This window comes from Triturus cristatus, chromosome 4_1, assembly GCF_964204655.1.
Source record: "Triturus cristatus chromosome 4_1, aTriCri1.1, whole genome shotgun sequence".
NCBI classification, from domain to species: Eukaryota; Metazoa; Chordata; class Amphibia; order Caudata; family Salamandridae; genus Triturus; species Triturus cristatus.
In genome coordinates, this window is record NC_140585.1 from 1,342,835,445 (window position 1) to 1,342,858,305 (window position 22,861).

The 22,861-nt window shown below is 45.4% G+C and overlaps 1 protein-coding gene across 1 annotated transcript in view; it reads left to right on the top strand.

Annotated features, from left to right (window-relative positions):
- The window catches only part of KIFAP3 (kinesin associated protein 3), a 1,322,278-nt gene that overhangs the window by 138,811 nt on the left and 1,160,606 nt on the right, over positions 1–22,861 (top strand). Inside the window, exon 4 of the mRNA XM_085654829.1 lies at positions 17,359–17,414. Coding sequence (XP_085510955.1) covers positions 17,359–17,414 — 56 coding nt within the window. The remainder of the gene's footprint in view (positions 1–17,358; positions 17,415–22,861) is intronic.

Sequence of the window (22,861 nt, forward strand, 5' to 3'; positions counted from 1 at the left end):
TATGTAAGAAGGTACCCACCATGCCGCAGCCTCGCTTACATAAACCCTCCTCAGAGAAACCCATACGGACCAACCTAGGACCTGTCACGTAGACTCGATGGAGTATTTTGAGCTGCACCAGCCGCAGTCGCGACGGAATCGCAACCTCCCTAGGAGAAGAAACCGCATATTGCCAATCTTCGTCATCCAGTTCGAGGCCATCCCTAGTCCATTGATCCCGCAACCCCCGAAGAAGGTCAGCCCGGACATTAATCAGCTTCTTATAGATGAGAGAGATCGCGCTCTCCGGCATATGGCCATCCAGAATTCGGTCCTCCAACGAAGAGGACGCAGGCACCTTCTCACCTTCCACGAGGACCGACCGCAAGGCGTGACACACCTGGGCATAGCGGAAAAACTCAGTGCTCCCCAGCTCATACTCCTTCTGCAGCTCCTCAAAGGACTTCACCCTGCCCTGAGCCAGCAAGTCTCCGACCCTGGAGATACCGATCAAATCCCATTTCGCAAACCCTTTTGTATGCCAAAGCTTCCCCAGGATATCAGAATCAAATAACGGGGTAGCGAGGGTAAGCCTGCCCCCCCAACCCAGGGAGTCCGTCGCCAACTTCCACACCCGCACCGCCACCCCAGTGGGCCCCGTAAGGGATGAGTCCAACGACTTCGAGTACAAAGCTCTGTGGTAATTACCGCCACGCAGTAACCACCGATCCATGGCATAGCCGGGGCTCAACGCCGAGCCATAGACACCATGATTAATCGCGCACAACTGGGTGGCCCAGTAGTATCTTCGAATGTCCGGAAGCGCAATACCACCGTCGTACCACGGGAGCGTCAACTTAGCGATCGCTATGCGCGGCCGCCCGTCCCACAATAGCGAACGCTGGAGGCTCTCGACCTCTCGAAAGTAACTAGTCGGGACCCATTCAAGGGTATTCTGCAAGGCATAGAGGAAACGGGGAAGAGACATCATTTTAAACAACGCGGCGCGCCCGAGGAGGGAGAGCGGCAACCAGTGGGGTCATTTTTAAACAGTTTGTAGTTCCCTTGGTCACCCAGCAGTCTGCGGCATTCCTTATCGTAGTCCGTTTTGTCTTGTAGTACAATGCCGCCGCCCTTGTCAGCCGGTTTGATGATCAGAGAAGGGTTGTCCTGTAGATTTCTGATGGTCTCTCTCTCTTCTTTGGAGCGGTTGTTGTATGTCCCGATAGTGTGTAGTCCTTCTATGTCGTGATAGACCGCTTGTTCGAAGGTGGCAATTTCTGCCGGGACACTGGCGGGTGAGGGTGTGAAGGATGATTTTAATTTCAGACCTGTCTCGATGTTGTCATTGGTGTCGTCGTCGTCGCTTGTCCTGGGTTTCTCGAAGAAGGCCTTCAATTTGAGTTTCCCTTAAGAAATCAGCGATCTCTACGTGTAGTTTGAATTTGTCTAGTCTGGTGGTTGGGACAAACGATAGAACCTTGTTCAGTACTGTTTCTCCCTTGGGTGATAACGGGTTGCTGGATAGGTTGAATACCAGGGTTGTTTGCAGTTCTCTGTTCACGATTTCTGGTAACTACTCGGGCCTGGTTGTTGTTCTTGCGTTTTGTTCCGGGTGTTCGCACTCCCTGGATCTTCTTCCTCCGCCCAGTGAACCTGTTGGTTGCTTCCTCTTCTGCCGCATGATTTGCGACCCTGCCCTAAAAAAGGCGGCCTTGGGTTGCTCTGGAAGAATGGTGGTGGGCCAAACTGGTACATGTGGGGCCAGCCAAAGTAGTGGTTTTGTGGGGGAGCGAAAGGTTTTGGTCCATAGTTGGGTTCTTGTTGTGGTCCGTGCCAGGGTTGTTGCCAGCGTTGTTGGCGTCCTCGTGGTTTGAATGAGCCCGTGCTGGAGTCACTAGATATTGAGCTACTGTCTCCCGATGCCTCAGTGGATTTGTCAGATTTGTTAGGGACTACGTAATTATCATCTGTGTAAGGGTATGTTTTTGCATAAGAAAACGTTTTCAGATCTTTTTGGGACTTTATCTTGGCTTGAGTCAGGTACACTTTGTAGTCAGCCATTTCCTTGTTTTCTACTGCACGTCATTGTGAGAGGTAGTCTCCCTGAGCTCTGCTCAGTTTTTTTCTCTTCAGCTTGGATATTTGGCTTTCAAAATGTCTGATTCTTCAAAGAAAGGCCTCTTCAGACTTTGTGGGTCATGTGGTATGAAAAAGCTTCATGCTGAGGATCCGCACAAGGATTGTATTTACTGCTCATACCCTCTTCATAAGGTCAAAGTTTGTAGAATTTGTAGAACTTTCTCTACGAAGACTTTAAAAGATAGAGAAGGCAGGCTGCTTATTTGGTTGGAAAGACTTAAATCTAAATATTCTGTGCTCTCTGATGAGGAAGGCAGTTTCAGTTCCCAGACATACTTTGAAATTTCTAAAAAGTGGGATAGATCTTTGAAATCCTGTGAAGGACGTAAAAAAGCGTAAAAAAAGACCCATCATTAGTCTGCACATACTACCTCAAAAAAAGGTAAGCGTCCATTCCCTTCTGAGGGAAAATTCTGCCTCAAAAACTGCTTCTAAACATATAAAAAGTCACTCATAAGAGACTTTGAAGTCATCGCCGTCGGTGCAAAAGACCTTGTCGACGCTTAAAGCACCGTTGGAATTAATTTCCCATCAGTCGTCAACGATGCTTACATGGTCTACGGAGCCTATGTTGACTAAGAATAAGCAGACGGAAGTTTTGTCGTTGTCATCTAATCCACAGTTGGTGCTAATCCCCTCGCCGGCGTCTACACAGTCGACAACACTTCTATCGTGGACACCTTCACACTCGACGGTGCTTCCATCAACAGCACCTCAACAGTCGATGACCACTTCTTCATCGATGTTGATGGCTCCGTCCACTGCCCCATGATGATAATACCGACGCTGACCACCATCTTCTGTATGTCGACTGTATCTGCATCACCGTGAGTGAAGGCTTCGTCGACGCCTCAGTTAAAGAGACCTTACACATAACACTTGTTTTATCGTGGAGGTTCTCATCGACTATGCCATCGTTGAGATTTTTTATTTTTTTTTCTCTTCAAGATCCCTCTCATATTTCACCTTTGCCTCCTAGGCAGTTTTTAGAAGAATCTGAGGATGATGGGATGTTCAGTCCACCTCACAGTCCTTCACAACTCCATGTCCAGTTTCAGGAGGATGAGTATGAAGATTATGGGCCCCAATACCACCAATCTATGGAAAAATCACAATTTATGATGCCACTCCAAGAACCAATGATACAGCTGCCTGTTGCATTGGCACAAGATTTGACAGCTATGTTGCATGACTATCATACCCGTTTCCCTACAGCAGCGGTATCAGCACAGGTAACTAAATCTCCACCTCTTGCTACGGATTCTCGACCATTGGTAATGCCTCCTCTGGAATCGCAGGTTTTTATACCTGCTCAACAAGACCAAGTCCCACTGGATGATTAGGTAGAAGAAGGTGATATTCAAAATGCTCCACCAGTTATTGATGAATGGGAAGATAATTTAATTCCTATGCCTTCTCCTCCAGCAGTTGACTCTCCACCTGAGGATATTGGCAGCTTCCATTCCTTGATGGAAAGAGTAGCAAATCATTTTCATTTGCCTGTCAAATAGTCTGACTGTTTTTTATATGATTTTAAAGATCAGTCCAGGAAAACAGTACATGTTGTTCCCATTTTTGATCACATTTGGAAGGAAGGAATTAAAATTATGAAAGCACCATATTCAGTTCCAACAGTCCTTGCCAGGATTGATAAAAAAAATATAAGGCCCCTGATGATGCAACAGCCTGCTTAGTGGGACATTCGAGACTGGATTAGGTAATTGCTCAGGCTGCACAACATAGATTACGAAACCCTTCAGTGTGAATTACTGCTCCTCCTGATAAAGATATTGGCGACGCCTGGACAATATTGGGAAAAGGTTTACCACCATTGCAGGTGCGTCGGTGCGCGGTGTCAATTCCCTGGCAATTTTAGGATGATATGACCGCCAGATGTTGTCAGATGTGGCATCATATCTTGAATATTTTTACCAGAGAATCAGAAGCAAGAAGCATAAAAGATTCTTCTTCATGTTGAAAGATCAGCCTCAGATTATTGATTTACCTATGGACATGGCTTCTCTTGCTTTTAGACAATTGTCTGGAGCATCAGTTCTCCATGGTCAGCGTTGGTTAAAATCTACTACTGCTTTCCGCCCTGAGGTGCAGAGCAAGATTCTGGACATCCCATTTGATGGTGATAAGCTTTTTGGGGAAGCACATTGATGAGGCCTTGCAGGCTATTAAAGCGGATACCGGTACCACTAAATCTTTAAGGATGCTCCAATATAGAAAAATACCCTTTCGCGGAGCGCGCAGGAAATTATCTTACTCCTTTCGTGAAAATTACCGGAAATACCAAGCACAATCATATCAATCTTACCACTTTGTGTATCAGCAGCAACAGTTCGATCGAGCACCACCGTCAGCTGCATATTCCAGAAAACAGCCCAGGAGGAAACAAGCTACCTAATCTAGAGACATTACTAGAAAACAGTGACAACACCCTGGCATCTGCTATGACTTCATCCATGACAAAAATCAATTCAACGTGTTTCTCTGCATTTCGATCAGCGGAGTCAAATTACAAAGAACAAATGGGTCCTAGACATTATAAAGTATGGCCATACTTTAGAGTTTGTGACAGTTCCACCTTCTCATCCACCTCTAAGAAAGCTTCCATCTCCAGTTTTTAAGAAAGGAGAAGCATACATTATGCTTCAGAAGGGGTCACAGGAAAAGTTTCTCTTTCTCAGAGGGAAAGGGTTTTTATTCCCGCTTCTTTCTAATAAAGAAAAAGTGGAGGGAATGGAGACCCATTCTGGATCTCAGAAATCTAAACAAGTATCTGCAGAAAGTCTTTCTGCATGGTCACTCTTCAGGAGATACTTCAGCTTCTCAATCACACGGATTTCATGACAACTCTAGATTTACAAGACTCATATTTCCATTTCCCGATACATCACAGGCATCGAAAATTCCTTAATTTCACTGTAGCAAGTACTCACTTTCAATTCAAATCCCTCCCGTTTTTCCTCCGCTCAACTCCACGAGTGTTCACCAAGTGCTTAGCTCCAGTTGCTACTTGTCTCAGACTTCAAGGTCTTCAACTGTTCCCTTATCTTAATGACTGGCTAGTGAAGGCAACGTCTTAACAGCAGGCTCCAAAGGCAACTTCGATCTGCTTATGGATGTTTTGCTCCTTGGGGCTGATGCTCAATCATCAAAAGTCTGTTCTAGAACCGTCTCAAAAGATTACCTTTCTTAGAGCAACTCTGGATACCATGCAAGACAAGGCATTCCTGTCTGCAGAAAGACCAACAAATCTCTTCTCTTTAGCAACCAATCTAGCCTGAAGACTTTGCTTCTGTATGCCTGATAAAATCTCTGCTCGGCATGATGTCTTCGGCAATTTTGATGGTACCTCACAAACTTCTTATAAGGAGACCCTTACAAGAGCAGCTAGACGAGCAATGGCTCCAAGTAACCGGATCGTTCGACGACCTAGTTCAGATAACTCCAACCATAAATAAAAGCCCTTCTTTGGTGGCAATCCTCAAAGAATCTCTCGACAGGGCTGACTTTCCGTTCCCTGCTACATGATTTCATCCTTACCACAGACGCCTCTCTAGAGGGCTGCAGGGCCCATCTTCAGGATCTTCCAATAAGCGGCAAGTGGTCCAAATCGCCTTCAAAAATGCACATCCACTTTCTGGAGTTGTGGGCCATTTTCCTAACCCTACAAGCTTTTCTCCCAAGGATACAAGGCTCTTCAGGTCTTATACGGGTGGAAAATGCTACATGCATGCATTACCTCAACAAACAGAGAGGTACACATTCCCACATTCTGTCTCTAGAAGTGCAGGAAATCCGGAAATGGATTCTTTCACATCACATCTCCATCAAAGTGGAACATCTCCCAGGTGTGAAGCACAGTCTATCCGATACGGTAAGCAGAACTTCCAACTCCTGCCATGAGTGGGAACTGAACCAGGCAATTCTCGACTTTATTTTCCAGGAGTGGGGCCAACACAACTTGGATCGCTTTGCCTCCATAATAAACCAGAAATGCTGGTTCTTTGCCAGCTGTGAGCCAGTAGGAAGGTCATGGGGAAATGCGTTTCTAATAAGATGGTCTGGGATCTTCGCGTATGCTTTTCCCCCTTACTCTCTAATAGCAAGGCTCCTAATGAAAATGAAAAGAGAGACATGTCGTCTGATTCTCATTGCCCCGTGTTGGCCTCACCAACATAGGTTCGCAGAGCTTTTCCTGCTCTCAGAATGCAGACCTTATCGCTTTCCAATAACGTCAACACTTCTGACAATGAGCAAAGGTCAGATTCTCCATCAACATACCACGTCGCTCCAACTGCATGCATGGCTCATGAATTCAAGGATCTAGATCTGCCTCAGGATTGGAAAGATATTCTGTCTAGAGCAAGAGCAGATTCTATTATTAAGACCTACAGTTTGTAATGTAAACACTTCTGTTCATGGTGCCTTCAGAATAATATACTTTCATTTGATTCTCCTCTAGAGAAAATGTTGCCCTACCTTCTTTTACTGGCTAAATCAGGACTCATGAATACCTCTATTAAGTTACATCTTGCTGCCATTTCCAGTTACAGATGTTCCTCCAATGGTCCTACTCTTTGATCTTGTGGACTGGTGAAACAATTAATGAAAGGGTTGTTTAGGACTTTTCCTCCTATTTCAGTTCCTCCTCCTGAATGGAGCCTTAATATTGTTCCTGCACAACTTATGAAGTCACCTTTTGAGCCTATACACACGGCTGAGCTCAAGTTTATTTCCTGGAAAGTTGCATTACTGTTGGCTTTTACACCCGCCAGAAGGGTCAGCGAAATACAAGCTTTAACGATTAAGGAACTCTATCTTCGTTTCACTAATGACTATGTCCTGCTTAGAGCATTTATTACCAGGGTACCTTCTACTTTCCACCTTAATGAACCGGTTATTCTTAGAACATTTTTTCCAAACCCAACTTCTCGGCTTAAACTCTTCATACTTTTGTTATCAAGAGATGCCTTAAGTTTTATTTGCAATGTACAAAGCACATTCGAAAATCTGATCAGCTTTTCGTCTCCTATGGTTCACAAAGCTCAGGTGCTTCAGTGACCAAATCAACTATTGCCAGGTGGATTGTGTCTGCCATTCATTTCTTTCACACGAAAGCGGGCAAATCCCTTACTAACCAGCCTAAAGCTCATTCTAAGAGAGCAGTATCCTCCTCAGCAGCTTGGTTTGCGGGAGTGCCATTGGACAACATATACTGTGCAGCAACATGGAGTAGTGTGCATACAATTACTGCTTGGATTTAGCTACACATGCGGATGCAGCGGTAGGACAAGCAGTCTTACGCAACCTTTTTAAATAAGTAAAGCCTCTGTTTTGGAGGTGTTTGCTTTATTTAATTTCAGTTGTATTATGTTGACATGTTATTGCTGTGCTTTGCATGTTTCTTTTGTAAATTTAGTACAGGTATATATACTCCATATAAGTGCCCACCATCCTCAAAGTTTCTATTTGAATAAGTTTTTCTTTGGTGACTGTTGCTATCCTGATTCAAGCATGTGCGTCTATGAAAGATCCAATACTGGATAAGAAAATAAGTTACTTACCTATAACTTTAGTTATCCAGTATTAATATCTTTCATAGATTCACATGCGACAGACTCTCCTCCCCGGAGAGGCGTCCCTTATTTATTACTAATAATCTTGTCAGTTGTGAAAAGCTGAGAGACTTGCCTCTCTGTGGAGTGTTCTAGAGGGTGCTGATGTCTGATTGGTTGTGTTTTAACTTTGGTTATTTTTACAAAAGGATATGGATGGGCTAATGCAGTGACTGCTCAATGCATGATGGCCTACTAAGTTCTATTATACATTTACCATGAGACTCACACCTCAACGTCTAGGTTGATTCAAGCATGTGAATCTATGAAAGATGCCAATACTGGATAACTGAATTTACAGGCAAGTAACTTGTTTTCTGTAACGCTGTGAGTGAGGATATTATGTATTGTGTCACTAATGATGGATATATTCTCAACAAATTTCTTTGTAATGTCTTCTCTGATTTACCTTATGACAAGCACTGCACTGGTGGTAATTATGGAGAGCTAGCTATCTGTTAGAGTATTTCAGAGGTTTTCAATTGTACTCTTGATTTACCTTGAACTGAAGGTTTTGTTGCAATTGCTTTTTTTTTCTTTTTTGTTGTTTTTAATTAGATGCACCATATTTTGCCTTCTCAGTAAAGGTTCATAATTTCCCTTCTATAAAGTGCTTTCTACTGAAGTTTTTTTTTTCATTTTGTTATGTTAATCTTTGGACATTGACCAAAAAAGAATCCACTAGACGATGGTTGAGGCTTTTGCCCATGCACAGTGGGCATTGCACAATGGATTTTGCATTAGGCCAGGCCCTGTGTTACATCCCCCGAGCCTGGTAGGTGCAGCCTTTGCCTACTTCCTGCATCCATACCCCCTGTCTTCATTGCACATTTGGCAGGTGTGTGTTTTCTTCTAAATATATTCCTTTTAAAGTTTGCAAGACTCAAAATTAATTCCCAAATTTCTGCCATTGTTCACTGATTTCGCTAATTTTATAATGGTGTGTATCTGTTCACGAGTACCACAATTTTCAAATTATTTTGATCATTGGAAATCCACAGATCGTTTACAAACATTTGGTCATGCACTTCTCCCCACACTTTAAACCCCCCACCGCACAGCCTGCTGTACAGGGATTTCTGTCTCTGCTGCACCCTATCCTCACAGCCTGCTGTGCATTGTTTTTGGCCACTTGCATTTATCTGTAAATATATATATCAGAAAGCGCATTCTAGCCGCAGGTTCCTAATTTAAGAATAATCCCCAGGCATCACAATGGATCCAGAGATTTTCATGAGTAGTACCCCTGCACGCCGGTTGGTAGTGTCATTCTGCATCACGTGGCGTTGTCCGCGATAAAAGTGATGTGCCCGGTGCCTATATAGGCACCACCCCAGTATGCTGACGTCCGTTCTTTTCTTTCCACGCCACTCAACTCAGATTTGGACAGAGCTACCTCCAGTATTTTTTGACTGACCCTTTTTTAACTTTTTATCGAAATGTTTTTGAGACCCTGTCTCCTGGAGCCTCGGATATGTCTGCTAGGAAAGCTGATTTTAAACAGTGTGGCACCTGTCATCAACAAATATCGGTGTCAAATCCCCATTTAGTGTGCCTCTGGTACTTGAATCATGACCAGGATGCAAAGACCTGCGCCAACTACCTCGCTATGCACTCCAAGGCCTTTAGGGAGTGGTCCCTCAAGCTCATCGCTGCTGCGACGCTCAAGATCTTGTTTGAGAGGAAGGACTCAAGATCATTTGCGAAGCCACTCCTGGTGCTTGATGTTGCAGTCAAAGTTGTCAGGGAAATCAGGCACAGGCACCAGAAGAGCAAGAAGTCAAAGAGATTTGCGACTTCACCACGTCCGTCAAAGTCATCTGACGAGACGAGGCAGCATAGACATTCGAGATCTAGCTCTATGGTGGACCTAGCTCGTCTCCGCACCTCCCATAGTTTCAGGAAGTCGGGGAGACCCCTCCCAGTTATGAGAATTCAATAAGGCCATGTACCTCATAATTAGTGCTTTGGGGCGCCACGGGTGTCTGAGGAGCCCTTACTGGTCTTGCGCTTGTGTGTTTTTCCCCCGTCACCAGCTGGGCCCTTGGATCCTTTGATTGATTTGGAGCGGCACAGATTGAGTCATCTTGCCCTTCCCAGGGTCTGCTCCAGTGACTCCGGCGCCGCAAACACCCCACGTCTGCATCAACCCCATCATCATTCGCGACACCGGCAAAGAGCCAGACAGGCATCGTCCGACGGATGGCAGACCTCTCGTGTCCCATCCAGTGCCTTATTCTTTCGATTGGCCTGGATCGGGTGATGATTGAAAGGCGTCTGTAGACCCTTATGGTTACTAGTTAGAAGATCCCAAGGATGCCCATTGGTTGGACACCTCCCCAAACACCGGTCTGGTCTTTTTCCCTTGGCTACGGAGGAGAGTGCCACATTCACAATGGTGGTGTGAACGTTGGCTGAGGTCCTAGACCTTATGCTAACCTCAGCGGAAGTCAAGCTGGGAGTTGCCCCCACCAAACCGTTAATCACATTCAATGAAGCCCTTACCGATGTCCTACTCCGCTCGTGGTCCAAACCCTGCACAGGAGCTCCTGTGCGTAGGACAACTGTATGCTGCTATTGCCCCCCCCAGGGGACCCCAGTTTCCTCACCCAGGACCCCATCCCGGAGAGCTTGTTGGTCCAATCCTCCACCTCCAAAGCTAGCCCCGGTGCATTCCTTACAACTCCACCAGATAAGGAATCCAAAAGGGTGGTTCTTTGGGAAGAGGATGTTCTCTTCTGCCATCCTGGCACTGCTATCAGTCAACACTGCATTTCTCTTGGGCTGATGCTCCGATAGCATCTGGGATTCGGTGCTGCCCATGGTCTCAGAGGAGGCCCAAGCCATACTCTCTCAATCAAATGCTAATGGATAGGCTGGACACGACCGACCCCCTTCCAACAACATCCCCATCATCATTTTCAAAGAAGAGGCCCAGCTCGACATCATGGAAGGTGAGGATGCTGGGAGTTCTGCTCTCTTGGCTATGCCCCAGCCCGAGGAGGTGCTTTCCTCCAGCTCCGACCAGGAGGAAGAAGGGCAAGATGTGTCCTCTCCACGACAATATCCGGCCCTCAAAGATAAACCTCTGCAAGGGCCAGAGTATGGTTGGCACCCACACCAAGCCTCGGAGGAGGCCTCACACAAAGAGTAGCGCACACTTCAGATCTTCCACCACCACACACCCTTCTAGGCCTTCACTGCCTTCAGGCTCAGGTTGGCATTGAACAAAGGCTTCAGAGCTCATGCGGCTCCCGGTTCTGGAAATCGATCCTCTTTGCCCATCGAGCCTCAAGATCCGCCATAAGCCTCAAGTACCTACGAAGCCAAAGTCATCTTTAATGTAGGCACCAAGGCCAACCTCAATCCCGAAGCCACTTTTGAATCAAATGGTGCCACTAGTGCCAAAACCAACATCGACCCAGAGTATTCCATCGACGACTGGCTCCGATGACTCTGAGCAACCAATCCTACAAAGAGAGCTAGATTTGGATGCAAGGCATAAGCAACTGTTCATTAGTCCCCAAATTGGTTAAATCTCCACAAAGCTCTTTCCAACATTGCCTTCTGAGACTTTGCCTCAGAAGAGAAAACTAACTCTTGAGGAACAGCTGACTTTGGAGTCCTCTCCATCTCCTAAACACAAGAAACACAAGGACAGGGGTACCAGCTCTCCCCTGTATGTCCTCATCCTCTGCCTCCACCACCAACACCTCCCATCCACCACCTCCATTGCTTCTGTATTCACCAGAGGGGTCCCCCACACTCCTTCTCCTATTGGGAAGTCGGCTCTTTCGGCCCTTAAGAGTCACCATTCGACGTGGTACCCATAGATGATCTGTATGATGACTACAATATCAATACTCGGGGGATCAATACCTGAAACATTATCTTGTCAGAACATCTCCCCAGCATGGCACTATGGCATATAATGAGTGGATCCAATGGTCGGCCCTTTCAACAAAGTGGGTATGCATGAAAATGATTTCCTTGTGGAAAACACTCTGAACGGGACTCTGACCAGAACTCGATCCTAACCCCCCAGCCGGTCTACTCACCTAACCATTGAACCTGCGATCTTTCCCCTGACCGTTGAGACGTAGTCTTTTGTCCGATGCCCGGTGGAGCTACACAATAGCTATAGAGGAGATGGGCTACGAACTTTCGCCTCTACACTCACCTACCCAGCCGGACTTTGGGCAGACTTTCATTAGTCTCACCATCGTTCTCTCCCTCCTACCTTTTGACCTTACCCTTTCCCCTCTACGATCCACTCTTCCTGTTCTCCTGCTCTTTTAATGTCTTCCCACCGAGTCCTTGCTTTCTGGCCGATGCCCGGTGGAGCTACCTGATAGCTATAGAGAAGATGGGCTTTGAACTGCCCCCTCTGCCGTCACCTACCCAGCCGGTCTTTGGGCAGACATTCCTACGTCTTTCTGTCCCATCTCCCCCTTACCCCCTACCCTACGCCATTACCCTTTTACTTTCCATTTTTATCGTCTTCCCTTCTCTTGAAATCTTTTTCGCTACTGATATATCTTGATTCTAATGTACTTTGTTATTTTATGGAACCTTATGTTAAGCGCTCTGATATCACCTATTTCATCTGTTTCCCCCCCCCCCCCCCCCCCGCCCCCCCTCCCAACCCCTTGGGTGTCTTATTTCTCTGTTCACTCTCTAGATAAGTAATATCCAATTGTTTTTAGCCTAATCTGAGTGAATTTACTATTTACATAATTTCAACTTTAACCACTAGTATATGTAGTAGTTCTTTGTACTTAATATCACTATTCTGTGATTTCCCATTTGCATCTCTCCCCTGAGTGACTCTACAACATACACATTCCCTTTTCTGCTATCGATATCTCTTCCTTGTGGAACTCTTCAACTCATTGACTCCCTCCCTTTGCTCTCCCTGACCCCTGCCTTTTGGGGATCCTGTCTTTTTCTAGATCGCTCATTTACCCTGGTATTGAATGTGTTATCTTTCTGTAATTAATGTGATGTTTCTTTTGCCGTTTGTTCCCCCTCTGTTGACCTACCAGTTCCGACCCGCCTCCTAGCCCCCTGTCCCTTGTTGCCCTTGACTAAGCACTCCTTATCCCCTTGTTGGTGAAAGATCCAATATTCATACCCTGGAGTCTGTGACCCCTCTGAGAGAGTCCACAGCGTCTAGGGAGCCATGCACAGTTGAGGTATGGAATGGCGCCCCTAGCCAAAGCGCTCCCTCTCCCCTTGTTGGGGAAGGATTCAGTAGGTAGGACTTGGAGTCTCAGAGACCCTCTGAGAGAGTCAACTGCGTAAAGGGAGCCTCACGCAGCGGAGATGTGGAAATTATACCACTTCCCCTGGGTTCACAGCTTACCGGACCTTGGACGCGGCCTTTTCTCATCTACCTGTCTGTGTACCCTTCCCCTTCACCCTCCTCCTCCTCTTTCATGCTCTGTCTCTCACCCTCCCCCACCGCTTTCCCTCTTTCATTCTTTGTCTACTCCCTCTGCTCCTATCCCTTCTCCCCTGAATCTCTCCCCTTGCCTGCGACGCCGCTTTGCCCGATGTCCCTTGTTCCCTTTGACTAAGCACTCCTTCTCCCCTTGTTGGGGAAAGATCCAATATGTATACTCTGGTTGTCTCCGTGATCCCTCTGAGAGCGTCCACAGTGCCAAGGGAGCCACTCACAATTGATGTATGGTATGGCACCCCTTGCCAAACCACTCCCTCTCCCCTTTTTGGGGAAGGATCCAGTAGGTAGGTCTTGGAGTCTCAGAGACCCCTCTGAGAGAGTCCACTGCATAAAGAGAGCCTCTCGCAACGGAGATGGGGGAATGATACCACTTCCTCTGAGATCACAGCTTACTGGACTTTGGACGCAGCTTTTACTCGTCTACCGGTTTGTGCCCCCGTCACCCTCCCCCTCCTCTTTCATGCTGTGTCTCGCACCCCCCCCCCTCCCCTTTCCCTCCTTCATTCTGTCTACTTCCCCTGCTCCTACCCCTTCTCCCCTGAATACATCCCCTTACATGATTTTTCCCTCATGTGTATGTCCTTATTGTTTGTCTCGACCTAACATGTAACTATGTAGCTATGCTCTAAAACTGTGTAACCGTTGTAAAGATGTAACCTGCAACTATGGTCTGATACTCTTGTAAAGCGCTCTGATACCTCCGGGTTTTGCCAGCGCTATATAAAACCTTTCAAATAAATAAACACACCAAGTCAGAGAGAATCTTTCAGCTCCTCCTAATGTTAAAAAGGATGCTCAAATAGCCACAGGCTCCTTCAAGGAGCCCTTCAAGCCCAGGGTGGTAACACCAAGAGTAGAGAAATAATAGAAGTCTTCTCCCAATGATCTGGCCTGCTTCAGGGGTCATTACCCACCAGACGCTCTAATCTTCCATGCAACACGCTAGCGAACCGCTCAGTCCGTGGATCACACTCCCCTGCCCAATAAGGACAGCAGAGGCTTTAACACGTTGCTGTCAGTAAGATGGTAGCAATAGGGGCCACTAAAAACTAGAGGATACTCAAGTCTGTTGGTCTCCTTCCCTCTGTCACTAGGCTGGGATAAGATGCAAGAGCTAGTTGAGTATCTCCCAGAGGATTTAAAAAAGAGCAAGGAGGAGACAGTCATGGGGCACACTGTCATTGCCACCATCTGCTGTGCCCTCGATGCGTCCAACACTCCATCTCGGGAGGTCGCTATCCGTGTCCTCATTAGATGACAAGTAAGCTCCGTATTTCAGGCTTCAAGCATGAGGTCCAGCAACATCTGCTCAACCTACCCATCGATGGAGAACATCTGTTTAGCAAGCAGAATGAACAGATATTAGAACAAATCAAGAAGAACACTGCTAAAGCTATCGGTGCCCTTCAGACTCCCATCACCTAGGGGCTCCTTTTCCATGCAAAAATACATGGGATGCTCCAAGGCTTCTTCACTGGACACTACCCCCTCCTACCAGATGCAGAAGCAGTCATACCACCAACAGTCAGAAAGAGAAAAAACATTGGTGCCTTTAAGAGCAACAGGGGTAGGGACAAAGGAGGTTCTGGCAAATGGCCTCCACCTTCAAACACTGACTCGCCCTCTCTGCTCCTCTTACGATCCCACCTTTCAGCGGGAGACTGCAGGATTTTCTCCCTTGTTGTCAGGAAATCATACCAGGTAAGTGGGCGACTACTGCATAGAACTTCACATCCCTTCCCAACTTCCCGCCCTGCATCCACACCCTCAGCCGCAACCACCTCACCTTTCTGCCGGAAGAGATACCAGGGCTTTAAAAAAAAAAAAAAGCCCATAGAGACAGTGTCCCCTCACCAGTGGAGCAAGGGAATCTAATCTATTTCATTCCTCATCGTGAAGGACGGCTCCCTCAGACCCATTTTGGACTTAAGGCCCCTAAATCGCTACATCCCCCTCCAAGCATTTCCATGAGGTGACGCTTCAGGATTTCATCCCTCAGCTGCAATAAGGCGATTACGTGGTTGCACTAGACCACAAGGACACCTACTTCCACATCCTTATCCATCCTGCCAGTGGCTCGACCACTGCTTCATGGTGTGTGGTTATCACTACCAATTCAAGGTAGTTTCCTTTAGCGTCACTGCTGCTCCAAGGGACTCCACAAAGTGCATAGCGATTGTTGCTCCCCACTTGGGAAAAGGGGGGTATCCATGTATTCTCCTACCTCGCCAATTGCAATAGCACACAAGCAAGCAGAGGTGCCTACCAGGCACCCTGGCTACCACCTCAATCCTGTACTCCTTACTCATAAACAGCCTCCGGTGAACAATCTTCACAGTATTAGTGATCTGCAAGCACTCACACTACTAGAACCCTACTATCAGGTTTATAAAGATAGAATGGTACTCAGGACTAACCCAAAGTTCCTCCCCAGTGTTGTTTCCCTTTTCCATCGTAATTAAATCATAGTGCTCCGGTTTCTTTCCCTCAAACTGACTAAGTAGCAGAAAAAACCCATTACAATATAGATGTCAAATGTGTTCTCATGTACTGCATTGACAGGACCAAGCCCTTTCGCAAAGCTGACCAGTTGTTCATAGCCTTTGCAAAACCTCACAAGAGCCATCACATCTCCAAAGCTGCCATTGACAGATAGATACTCAAGTGCATCCAAACTTGCTATCCTAAACTCAAGAGCCCTCCCTGTTACCCCCAGGGTGCACTCCATAAGCAAAAAAGCAGCAGCCATGCCCTTTCTTGAAAACATTCCATTAGCTGACCTAGGCAAAGCAGCTGCATGGTCGACCCCCCCAGTGTTTTAGTAAACCTTATTGTGTTGATATCTTAGCCAAACAACAGGCAATGCCGATCTTTAGGACACTATTTCAGAAATCTGCATTATCCACACGCTGGCCACAACATATAGTGGGTTAATGTTTTACAGTATATACAGAGCATGTGAATCTGCTACAACACATGCTACAAACAAATGTTACCCTGTAAGCATCTGTTTGTAGTGCGCACTGTTGTAGATTCACATGCACCCACCCTCTGCGAGCAATGCCGTATTGGAGTACGGAATAAAAGCCCCGCCCACTCCACCCATATTTGTCATTGGCTTGTGCCATTGTCCTTCGTAAATGCAGGCTTCTGATTCTTTAATAAGTTTGTTAGTCCCTCCTTAGTACCGCCTTGTCTTCATTTGTTACCTCCCATGAAGACTGATTCTTTTACTTCGGTTATTACTTGGTGAGTCGTTTTTAGTCTGTAAGTACTATTTTCTTTAATGCGTTTCTCCTAGTGCAGTTACAACATGCTTTCCTGCAATATTCAGCATGCCATGCGTGCTTTCACTTTCTAAGCTGGCCGGGACACTAGCAGCCACTTCTTTGAATAGGTCTTGCATTTACAAGAGTTTGAGCTATTGACATTGTACATGACAATGCCTTCTATTTATGTGTTAATTATCAAAACATATAAATAAAAGGCATTGTTATTTACAATGCCAATAGCTTAAACTCTCTCAAATGCAAGACCTATTGCATTGCAAATGCTTGTTGAAATGCAAGACCTATTGCATTGCAAATGCTTGTTGAAATTCATTTTCAAGCTTATATTTTCCACAGCTATACTTCTGGTGAAATGTGAGAGTTCAATGGGAAGTTGTTTGAAAAGCATATTTAATTTTTATACATGTATTCACAAAATGGAAATGTACACCCTTTTCATTCTATAGGGAATCAAATATGTAGCCTTTTTTTCTGCTAGATGCTGTACAGATTTCAGTTTCATGCTAGAACGCATGAAAATTAAAACTGGGCACGTTTGAAGGGCTACAAATTAAGCCAACAAAAGAGGCCTGTTTTTACTCTTTGGTAAATGTTCCAGCTGACTTTGGAAATTGTGTTTGAATGTGCTACAGAGAAGCTGTTGTGTATGTATTTATAATAGCACTGATGCATGTACTCTTTCAGTAGTAATGCCAAGGGGTTATGGTACAGTCTTATCATTGGCTGGACCTCTTCGACTAAGCTAATTTAAAAACAGGCGTTGGCTTAGACTTTCTTTGGCCTATTCACTTAGTACCCTGTTCTGGGCATCTATGCACTGTGATAATATAATTTGTTCATTTTTTTAACACAGAAAAAAGAGAGAAGAACAATAAACCAAAGGACCCACCTCCCTTTGAAGGAATGGAGGTAAGGAATGAAGCTGAATTAAAACCAAGTAGTAAATGCCAGCAGGCATACTGTACTTTTCAAGAGATTCATGGTTGATATCCTGAGTGACATTTTTGAGTGAATTGTACAACTTCCAAAGTTTAGACACCTACATGATTCACATTCATTCCAAGAGTACAGCAGTTTTCCCCCAATCTCCTTTTGTGAAGTTTCCATATGCCTTAGATTTAACAGGTTTAGGTTTAAAAAATAGTGAAATATCAGTAATTTATTTTATTTTTGTATTTGTTCATTGAAAATATTTTTATGAAATCTTTTCACTTCATACACACATTTTGTGGAAATGGACATTATCGGTGCACTTTCTTCACCATCTATATCTAGTTTATTCTAGTATATGTTTAGCTATTCCGGTAAGTATGAGAAATGTGTTTATAAATATTTTGGAATGCCCACAAAGTCAACACTGCATGAATTATGTTCCTGATATATCGAATCAGTGCTTGAAAGGGAACGACACACCAAAATCTTGACTTGGGCTGTGATGCATCTCCCTGAAGGCCCAAACAAACTGACCCACAAAGGCAAACTGGTCTTTTTGAGGAATCCTTGGTCTGCCTTTCGTAACTTGGCACAAGCAGCATGGCTTCCTTTGGTGTATGTGTAGCAACTAGACAAACTTTGTTAGAAGGGCGTCAACTATGCAAACATCACCACAGTTCAGAAGTAGCGAACTTAAAATGTCAAACCATATTAGTTAAATGAGAAAGATTTAATAAGAAACAAATCACAAAAACGGTATGAAGAAATTAAAAACTCCTTTTAGATAAGCATATAAAAAGGTGTGGGATAATCAAAATTATGTAAAAACAAAATGAAAGTTTTCTCCATGGTGTGATGTAGGTACTGTGCTATGGAAGACCTAAGAGTGAAGGGAGTCTGCTAAAAGTTGGTAGTTTGCCCCACTGAACATTTTTACCTTCAGACTTAGAAACTTTTCGGAAGATGAAACGTCTTTAGCAGTGCAACACTAGAAGCTGTAGCTGGAAAGGTTTTCTCAGGGTCTGATATGTTGAGCAACTGTTCCTGTTGTTGTCTTAACCTTGTAGACAAAAAGATAATTGGAGAAGAATGCTAAGCTTTATCTGCTGATGCTGTATGCTTTGTCGGGTAAGGTTGGCAGATTGTCAAATCCACTAGGAAAATGTAAATGTCAAGGTACTTATAGAGCGCACTGTCACCAGACATACACCTTGCGGTGTCGCCTTTGCGGTTTCCTGGCGCTGATACTCATACCGCTGTGGAACCCCTCCTGGCTTTCCCTGTGAAGTGTCCACTCCTAGGCACCCCCAGGGTGAAGCCAGGCATCCTTAGCGCTGTTGGGGCCGGTGTGGAGGCTAAGCAAGCTATTGCCCAGAGTTGCAGCGTGGGGCCCGTGATTAGAATAGGCACCGAGGCGAGAATAGACAGGTCCAAGGAAATTGAGCCCGAGCCCCGCCGAGGCGGGAATCGAACCCTGGTCCCTGGCCAGAACTCTGCTTCAGGAACAATTTCTGTTTTAAGACCAAACCTTATATGCAAGTTTTGGTAGCTCTGAGACATTGGAGAACATTTATGAAATACTAAGGGTTATCCCCTCAGATTCTAGTTTACTTTTTCTTGTTTCGAGAAAGTTCATAGATCTCTTATTTCAGGTGCATATTTCTTGATGGTTCCTAATGGTTTAAGGAGGCTGAAAAGGTGGGAATTCCTGCACCTGTATGAACATGTGACACTCTCTGCTAATTAGAAAGTGAAGTGCATATTGCAGTTTGCAAACATTGAGAAAATAGCAGCAAACTAGAACCTCAAAGCAAGCATTTGGCAGCTGTGGAACAAAGAAAGCTTGTGTAGTAGTGATGTAACATTTGTGAGGTATGAAAGATCTGTTCAGCTAGTATAAGCGTCTAATTACACCAGGAGGTCTGACATATTTGCTGACAGAAGGGAGGCCAGTGCTACAGGTTTGATGTAACCTCTGTGAGGCGTTTTTCATAGACAACCCCCTGCTTGCATCGGTTAGCCTTGATGCCTACTCTGGATAAGCGGAACCCTAAGAAAGCCGTAATTATAGGTTCATTCTAGAGCTGCCACAGCATCCTTCTGATGCCTACTATAAGGAAATGCAGAGAGGAGATTGTTTGGTTGCAAAGGTACTTGCCTCTCCATCTCTCCCACAACTGCAAGTGATTCCTCATCACAGGCTATGCGACAGAACATCACAAATACTGAATAAGTAAAGTCTACAGAAGGGGCAGTGGAAAAGTGTGACAAATTGCGTAGGGAAAATCAGAGGGACCTCCGAAAAATGGGAGCCAGTCAAAACAGCTAATTAGGTGGCCTTGTAGCTGTAGAAGTGAAGTCTTTTGTCACGAAGGGTGGCTTGCCTCCACAATGTGCCTAGAAAATGAGGAAAATACCTGAAGATGGGGCATGTGCCATGGTTACCATGCTCTATTTATCACAGTATGAGTCGTCATAAAAATGGAGTTTCACCTATATAAGTGCTGGGGTGAAATACTTAAAAAATGCCTATGTATGTACTGTTCAAAGCCACGTTCTTCATTACTTCCATAAACATTAGAACAGTGTACCAGGCCCTGCTGTTGATGAGTGCTCTACAAGATTGCAGTTCTGCAGGCTTTTTAGGCATATACCCATGACCGTCCTTGAATGAGGTGGTGTATGCAGGCTGGTGTCCTGCTCTAGCCACTTAGATCAAAACTCTCTAGTCTTAAAAGGGCTGTCAAGCCTGACTTGCATTATCCAGAATGGCCTGTATTATTTTTCTCTGCACCACTGGACAGATGTTTCTGGGGGGGCGTTGCATGTCTGTTCAGTACATGTTGGAATACAAGGGTATGTCTGAAATGTCCAAGGACTATAGCATTTCAGCAAAAATAAAATAAAAAAATCTGTCTCAAAGCTCATGGCTGTGTGCTTTACTCAAGACATCCGGTGCCATGCTACATATTATGGTGCTCCCAAACAATGTTTTTAAATTCCATGGTGTCGCTTGTTGCTTGGCCATGCTGTTGGTCTTGTCTTGCAGCATGAATCTTTTCTGAATTCACATGCTGTGCATTATTCCGCCATCTAGTGGTTGGGTCCAGAATTCTTCCCCAAAACTGTTGTCCTACTATTTATGTTTTGGTGTTGGTGGAAGTTCAAGTACCTCCATTTCGTATCGCTTGTGACGTAATTGTGCTTCTTTTGGAAGATCCCACCTTTGGTTGCCATCTTCAGATTCTTTTAATTTCCGCCGTTGGGTCTGGATGCATGCAGGAGGATCTCCAATAATCTGAAGGATAAAAGCTAACGTGAATCGAGAAGAAATTGCCAAAAGTTTACTAGAGCAAAGGAGTCACCAACAGAAGATACAGTGAGAGTTCTGGGAGCAAGACAAGGTATCTTCAGCGGCAGATCAGAAAACAGTGTGTGCAGCGGTCTCCCTGTACTTGGCAATAGACACCATTAGCATTTTGCAAGATCTGCCACCACAGGTTTGCAAAAAAGAATCTGCACCCAGTCTGCAACCTCTACCTGTTTGTAGATCATCGAAGTGAAGATTTCAACGCCTGTGCAGTGTCCCCCCCTCCCCCCCCCCAAGACTCTAAGGGTAAGACAGAGACAGATAACAGCCCACCATACAATGTAGGGCCAACATCACACTCCATCTCTGAGATTTGGGCCTATCCAGTGATGAAGAGAAGAACGTCACTGAAGGTCCAGAAGGGGTCAAAGAGGCCGACCTACAAATAGTGGACGCCGACTAAGGGGGCAAGAAGACTTCTAGATCAGAGGTAAGAGACTTTTCGTCCTTAAGCTTCACCTGAGCCAAGAAAATCTGACTCTAAAACCTCAGAGCCGGTATCTGCGTGAAAGCACTCGGCGACCGCAAGCAGGACAAGAGTAAAGTACCCTTGGATCCTTCAAAAAGGACACCGCAGAGATAAAGACCCCTGAAAAAAATCCTAGACATCGAAGGACGGACAGAGAAAAAGATGCATCACGTCAAAACAGGAGAAGTCGAAAACAGAACGTGATGTTTCGTCGAACATGCTGACTTCAGAAGATTCGTCGTCAAAGTGTACTCACAAGCATCTTGAAGGCCAACAACAAGCAGCCGAGATCAAGAAAAAGAGGAGACGACTCAATCCTGAAATGGCCAGCATTTTGCAAAGGAAGGAAGACTTCAATGAAAATCTCAAACGATTTCGAATCCCACGTAAGTCTTCGACATCAAAAGAACAGGATGACGAAGGCCTCAAGGAACTAGAGGCGCCTTTAACTCCAGAACCTCAAGAGGATCAAGAGATCTTCAAGGAAGAGCAAATCCACCAGGGTTCTGAGGCTGCAGGGTACCAAGGCTCGCAATGGCAGGACCTGGAAACAGTCTCACCAGAAGGAGGTAGACACATACCGTTCAAGACCATCATCTCCTGATATTGGAATGTATAATCCGGTAATAAAAAAGGCAGCAGAGGTATGGGATACAGTTGGAAGAGGAGAGACAACAATCATGTTTTCTATTAGAAACTCTCCTGCCCACACAGTCAAGGAATCCGTTTTTGCCAATGCTCCCCAGTGTCTTGGATCATGAAAAGGAGGTTTTTGAGGCATCAGCAACATGTAAAGCGGTCACTCCTAGGGAAGAGAAGAGGTATAGACATTATTCAAAAGCCCCAAGTTACATAAAGGGAACAGTCCCAGCAGATTCTATAATGGCATCACAGCCATGAAAAGATCCAACGTCACAAGCACCACAGGCTGCCTCCAGATAAGGAGAGCAAGAGAATTAACCTTATGGGGCGAAAGGTAGAAAGGAGTGCTGCAAACCAGTGGCGGACTGCAAACTCAAAATCACTGCTAAATTGTCATGCCTAGCAGCATTGGGAGTAAATAGGAAAACAATTAAACATATCCCAGAAAAGTACCAAAAAAGGACATCACACCTGGTGGAGGATGGCAAATACCTGCTTTAAATCTGCACTGGGGCAGCAGAAGCTTCAGGAAGACAAATGATGATAGGAATCACTGAGAGACTCCATGCCTGGTTAACAATTTCAGGTTTCAAGCCACAGGTGCAAGCTAATATACTAAATGCACCATTCAATGAAGAACAAATATTCGGGAGTGCGGTGGACAAAACCCTGAATCAGATGAAAAAAGACAATTAGATGACAGTCAGTGGGGGCCCTACAGTTCAGAGGTAACATGCATAGGGGAACATTATCCTCAAGAAGGCCTACAGGAAGGGGCTCCTTGAATACAGGGATATCCCATCTAACATTTCAACAGTCCTATCAGGAAGGTAGTCAAACGGGTTAGCAACAACAAGCACAAGGCTGGCAGAACCAACAGGGTAGACAGGTCTTTAGCGGACGACCACACGGAAGAGGACAGCCACGGAGGGGGAGGGAGCG